This window comes from Scardinius erythrophthalmus (assembly GCF_964197995.2).
Source record: "Scardinius erythrophthalmus genome assembly, chromosome: 15".
Lineage (NCBI taxonomy): Eukaryota > Metazoa > Chordata > Actinopteri > Cypriniformes > Leuciscidae > Scardinius > Scardinius erythrophthalmus.
This window is the reverse complement of record NC_138235.1, coordinates 15,701,452-15,708,201: the sequence shown is the minus strand read 5'-3', so window position 1 is coordinate 15,708,201 and position 6,750 is coordinate 15,701,452. Positions and strand designations below refer to the sequence as shown.

The 6,750-nt window shown below is 40.6% G+C and overlaps 1 protein-coding gene across 1 annotated transcript in view; it reads right to left on the bottom strand.

The window, feature by feature from the left end:
• p4htma (prolyl 4-hydroxylase, transmembrane a) overlaps positions 1-6,750 on the bottom strand; it is a 16,529-nt gene continuing 9,779 nt past the window's right edge. Inside the window, exons 3-9 of the mRNA XM_081385973.1 lie at positions 5,803-5,981; positions 5,335-5,425; positions 4,325-4,490; positions 1,345-1,524; positions 1,169-1,259; positions 908-1,013; positions 1-811 (exon numbers count right to left, since the gene is read on the bottom strand). Coding sequence (XP_081242099.1) covers positions 615-811; positions 908-1,013; positions 1,169-1,259; positions 1,345-1,524; positions 4,325-4,490; positions 5,335-5,425; positions 5,803-5,981 — 1,010 coding nt within the window. The 3' untranslated portion in view covers positions 1-614. The remainder of the gene's footprint in view (positions 812-907; positions 1,014-1,168; positions 1,260-1,344; positions 1,525-4,324; positions 4,491-5,334; positions 5,426-5,802; positions 5,982-6,750) is intronic.

Below are 6,750 nucleotides of genomic sequence, written 5' to 3'. Positions count from 1 at the left end.
GGGTGAACTAACGCTTTAATTCACAACAATTAACAACAATTAACACACCACCCATACTGTTCTACAAGTATGAATACATTTATTTCTTAATTTAACTTACACATCTGACAATTTCTTTGTTTGAAATAGTGCATTAAAATGGAAAAAGACAACCTGTGCTTAACCAAACCTGAGATAAATAGACACACATTATGTGACTATATTTATAAATATATATATGTACACACAACACATTTATATATATTAATAAATCATAATAAAGGAATAAATAATTGAATAAATGGTGATATGACAAATAAATAATTTCAATAAATATGCAACATTGAATAAATAAACTCTTCCATAAATAGAGAATATATAACTTGTGCGACACCAGCAAATTATATCAGTGAAAGTTTAGCTATTATTCTCCCTGTTGAGCTCATGAATATTATATGATATGTCATCGGAGCAGGGGGTGACGGCTATATAAAGGTCAAGCTTGCAGCAGCGCCGGGTATATCTCTTACTGGACCAGCTTTTCATTTCCTAAACCAGGCTTTTACATGAGGACTTGCCTAGTGGAAACTGACCCTGGATCAGCGTAAAGCGTAACTCCTGATGTGAAGTCTGGTTCAGAGGTCTTGGTGAAGGTCTCCATGCTCTGGCCTTTTGCTTTGCTCCTCTGGATGCCACGAGACCAGACGCTGGTAGCGCTCCTGACGCTGCTGGTCAGGGTCGATGTTCACCCACACACGCCCTGTCCATTTGAAGCCGCGAGTGACCGAGCAGTCGCCGTGGAGAGAGAACTCATCCAACTCTCCAACCCAACCTGATTAAAATGAATGGAGAAGAACAATGTGGAGTTCATTACTATTCATTACGCATGCACTATCGGTCAAATGTTTGGAATAATTACGAAAATCACCATTGCCATCTGAGAGGTGGTTGTACCACAGTAGAGCAGTTCCAGCAACAGGTTTGACCTTCAGATTTCCTTTATCACAGTATTGCTGAGAGAGATCACCTAAGACCTGAAACACACACACACACACACACAGATTTCAAGTGAACCCTCAAACATAACGTCAAGTGCTTAAGATAGCCATCGCAATTCAAGTCCTTCTTCCTGTTGCTGCCTGGTTGCTAGGCAACATAGCTGTTGCCATAGAAACGAGACGTGGCTCACCTCCTCCTCATACGTCCTGTTGTCGGCCACAGGGAAGCTGGTCTCTCCCCCTCCATCCGCCGAGTTCAGATACATGAGGACCGTCAGATACCTGGGAGATAGAAACGGCACCTTTATTATGCCGCAGCATTATTACGAGTCAATCAAATTAGATACAAAATGTACTTAAAATGTACCTGCATGCGACTTGGTTGGAGTGATTTGCTGCCAGATGTGTGTGTGCGCAGCTGCTGTCGGGGTTGGGGGGGCTGCTGTCGTGGTGGGCGTGGCTGTGCCCGCCCTGCTCGTAACGGACAACTTCCATTGGCTCGCTGAGATCGACCAGCGACGACGGCAGTCGCGTTACACGTGTCACTCTGGAGAAAAACAAAGTTTGTCAGTGCGTTTATGTCTTAAACTAGCTCTACTTTTTGTGTACTACGTCTAGTGCACAAGTATGGAGCCATTTAGCAGACTTTTTACCAGACTCTGTTTGTATTTACGAGTTGAGAAGTCGTGTTTATGACGTCAGGTATGTTCAAGTCACTTTCATCGGAGTAATATGGCGGTGTACCTTCTCTTATTTAACTACACAAAAACACGGCAAGGTTTTTAAACTCTACTTCTAGAAAATGAAGAACAAAGGAGTATTTTGGTTTTGCTTTTGATTAATTTATGAATCCCCTGTAAACTTTATTGTTACATATTATTGTTATATTACAATGCTATTATATTTTGTGCATGTAGTTAGCTTGTTTTTTTTTTGTAAATAAAATGCCTGACAATGTCACTGCTAAATGTCTATATGTATTGTGGTATTCCGCCATGTTTCTCACTGACACGTCCCCAACTCGAAAAGATCGAGGCTTAAAGAAAATCCCAAGCTTCCCACTTGTATTTATGACTTTGTGGAGGCATTCATTTGCATTCAAACTCATAAATACGATCTTTCCGACAAAACATGAACACACCATTTTACTCAAATCAATGTACCAGAACAACACCAGAGAATACCAGAACCATCTCCCTGGGCTCACCTGGGCTTAAAGGGATATTTCACCCAAAAATTTAAATTCTGTCATCATTTAGTCACACTCATATCATTCCAATCCAGCATGGCTATCTTTCTGCTGGTTTTCTTTTCTTGGTTTGGACAAAAACAGTTGAAACATTCTTCATATGTACTCATCCTCATGTCGTTCTAAACATGTATGACATATAATGAAAGTCAACAAGTAGGTGTCCAAAAAATAAAATAAAAAAATAAACATGTTTCAACTCTTTTGTCCAGACAATCGAAGTCAATGAGGAGTCCAAAAAAACAAACAAAGCAAAACAAGTTTCAAATGTTTTTGTACATACAATCTAAGTCAACGAGGAGATGTCCAAAACAAAACCAAACAAAAAACAAACAAAACATGTTTCAACTGTTTTTGTCCAAAAAACAACAACAACAAAAAAACAAACATTTTTAACAGTTTTTGTCCATACAATCAAAGTCAACGTTGCTGTTGCTGTCTGGGCCATGTTCCTTCAGGTCATTTGAGATATGAAGAGAAACAAGAATTTTGTTCTTTGTTTTTTCGTTTTGTTTAAGAAACAAAAAAAATCTATAATTAAGTTACATTTTGTGTTTTTGTTCATGAGTAAAAAAAAAAAAATTGTTCATTGCTAATACTTGATTCTCATGTGTGGGCAGCCCTGAAATGCCCCTTTTTGAACTCACCCTGTTTTCTGTACTGCCTTAGTCCCATCCCACAAAATAATAGTCCATGTAGGAGATCGCTCTGCAAATTACTCTCTATATTTTATTCAAAACAATTGAAAGAAACTATCATAAAATTGTCTGTGAATGACTTCTCTTCAAACAGCTAATTTTTTGGAGTGAATTCTAAAAGTAGATCAATCTAAAACATATTCTTTATGGAAAAATGTTGAAAGTGGCTTTGATTGCAGTACAGAAGACCAATCAGACGAAAGGGCCATTTCAGGGCCGCCCATGAATCAAACATTAAAGCAGTAAACGAAAAATCTAGCTTAATTCTCCTTTTCCTTAAAGTCCCCCTGTGTTGAAAATCAAGCTTTTAATGTTGTTTATATGTCTATGTGGTGTTTAAGGCAAACCATGTGCAAATTCCTTAAAACTGCAGTGAACTAAAAACACAGTTTGAAATCGCTGGTGTTTCTGACGTCATAAACTACCTTATAACCAATCAGGCCAACGTGTGATCGTTAACGAGTGGATCTCTGAGCTGGTGTGAGTGAGTGGAGGCGGGGCTCATTTGCATATTCATAGAACCACATATACTAAATAAGGCAAGGGTGTAGAGTTACATCCAAGCTATTTTAAGGCATGACAAATTTTTATTTTTCAAGGAAAAAACATTTAAATGTGTAATTTTTGTAATCAAAGATTAGTTTTAAGGGATAAAAGTATTGACTACAGGGGGACTTTTATAGCCTGGAAATACAGACCTAAATCTGAAAGATTAATAGTCTGACATCGACCAATGAAAATCGGCCAGCTCGAGGGCCGGCACCAAGCATGCGTTCGAAAATCTCACTGCACGCAATTGGATAACACTACGACCAATCACAAACAGCCCCATACGCTTAGTTACCAGCGGAGCTAACTGGTAGATTAGACTCTTATCGTATCCAGTCGGCAAAACAGCAAAAACGCCCTTCTTGCAAAGGAACGATTCGAGCGCCGTCTTCTGTTCCTCTTTTAGATAAAAAGCCAAGTCTAACTCGTTCATTGTAGCGGCCAAAGCCGTTTCAAACAACTGGTGTTCATCCATAGCCATCTTGCAATGTTTACTAATGACTTCAACATCACAGCGCTGTCGTCATCTCGCCTCTGGCCCGCCTATATCAGATAACCCGATGTGAAGCATCATTACTCGACACCAGAGTAAACTCGCTGAGCAAATTCAACTTTTACGCAAAAAAGGGGAAAAAAACAACAAACAATTTCACATTTCTTTATAAATCTTCTTAAGTAGAAGATCAAATTATCAGAAGATACACGGACCAAACATTATCAGACTCTTCATTTGAGGGTGAACTATCTTTAAGCGCCTCGCTCAAGTGCACAATTGTGATGGATGGAACCAGGACCCTTTAGTGTCCCAGCCCTGAGCTTTAACCACTACAGCGGCCATCAGACTGCATCACCTGTTTCTGATGCTCCTCAGCAGGTGGTGTGTGCCCTCTCCGAGGTAAAGCCGTGTGTGTGTGCTTCTCTGCCTGACCTCGCCGTTTCCGTCCAAGCCTTGTCCAGCTCCACTGTACTGCAACACTCCTCCACTGACACGCTTAAACTCCTGCAGAGACAGAACTCCTGCAAACGCACACCAGACACCAATCTCAGTCATGCAGCATTAAAATCACATTCTGAATCTGTACATTATGCTTCCATTCGACCATTTAAAGCAAGATGTTATGATATTGAATATTCATTTTCATGTGCAATGCTAGTTTATTGTTATGTGGTTGCAAGGATGTTGCTATATGGTTGTTCTGAATGTTTTAATGCACTGTTATGTGGTTGCTAGCGTGTTCTAAGTGGTTTCCTTCAGGTCCAAGTCAAGAGAGCCCATTTACAAGTCTCTATGGTATTCTAGTTTCTATATATGGCTTGGATCATTCCTTCATTGTAACTCAATGGGATTAGTCAACAAGACGCATGATTTCAGTTATCATTCATGTCGATAACAAAATCACAAATGGTGCGGGACAAGTTACATGCTGGGGTTTAATATTTAGGGTTAGGGGTGTGATTGATTCCTCAGCTTTAAGTATGAGCAAGAGCAATAGAGATGCTCGTCTCAGCAAACAGCACCAAAAAAAATATTACAGTTGACGGCAGCGTTACAATGAACAAGGCGGGAATAAAGAGAATAGCATTTCTCTATTTTTCTCCTTTACTCGCGGGTCAGTGAGTCTTCACTCTTTCCCCTCCGGAACCGAACCACAGCGGGATGCTCTCCAGACAATAGGGCAGGGGGACCGGAAGAGGGGACACTACCTCGGTGAGTCCGTATTTGAGGCGGATGTGTGTGTGTGTGTAACCCTCATAATAATGAGACTCTAATAGGATCCATCCGGAAGCTGCTAGAAAACATTGCATGTTGTGTCATTGTATCAGACCCACCACTCTCACACACACACACACACACACTTACCAGAAGGGTTGGTCTCAAGCCCGGTGTGGATTTTCCGTAAATTGTATGAGCTCAGCCAAGATCCATCAGTCGAATGGGACAGACTCAAAATCTGTGGCAGAACAGATGCTTTTAACTCTGGGAAAATGTATTTCATTACTCTCTCTTACTTCTCTCTCTCTCCATATTCACTCTCATCCTCGAAAGGGAGATAATTCTGTCATCATTTACTCACTCTCATGTCATTTCAACCTGCTTGAGATTCCTCCGTGGAACAACTAATGAGATATTAAGCTATCAAAGAAGCACTACAATGTTTTGGCGATACACCGGATGTCATTATTCAGTGAAAATATTCCAACTCACTCTTAGTTTCACAGTAAAAGCTGCAGCAAATATATGGGGATGAGTAAAGGATGACAGAATTTCTGTTGAACTGACACATTTAAGGTTGAAGAGTAGCAGTAAGTGTAGGAGACTGCGGCTGACCTCCTCCCTCTGCAGAAGCCCGTCCTGGTTGAGGTCGAGGAGGCTGAAGAGCTCGTCCTGAGTGAGCTGTTCCTCCTGGCTGTCCGGGGCCGTGTGGAGAGCGCTGTGGGTCAAGCCCTTCAGCTGGGCCAGCTGCATCACCACACTGCTCTCCTCCACACTCAGGAACCCCGGGATCTCTGGAACACACATCAACATGCGTCAGTTTGCTTTAAATGCATTCCATTATAATGATTATACATTATATATATATATATATATATATATATATATATATATATATATATATATATATATATATATATATATATATATATATATATATATATATATATATATATACATACACTTAAAGGATTATTAGGAACACCTGTTCAATTTCTCATTAATGCAATTATCTAATCAACCAATCACATGGCAGTTGCTTCAATGCATTTAGGGGTGTGGTCCTGGTCAAGACAATCTCCCGAACTCCAAACTGAATGTCAGAATGGGAAAGAAAGGTGATTTAAGCAATTTTGAGCGTGGCATGGTTGTTGGTGCCAGTTGGGCCGGTCTGAGTATTTCACAATCTGCTCAGTTACTGGGATTTTCACGCACAACCATTTCTAGGGTTTACAAAGAATGGTGTGAAAAGGGAAAAACATCCAGTATGCGGCAGTCCTGTGGGCGAAAATGCCTTGTTGATGCTAGAGGTCAGAGGAGAATGGGCCGACTGATTCAAGCTGATAGAAGAGCAACTTTGATTGAAATAACCACTCGTTACAACCGAGGTATGCAGCAAAGCATTTGTGAAGCCACAACACGCACAACCTTGAGGCGGATGGGCTACAACAGCAGAAGACCCCACCGGGTACCACTCATCTCCTCTACAAATAGAAAAAAGTGGCTACAATTTGCACGAGCTCACCAAAATTGGACAGTTGAAGACTGGAAAAATGTTGCCTG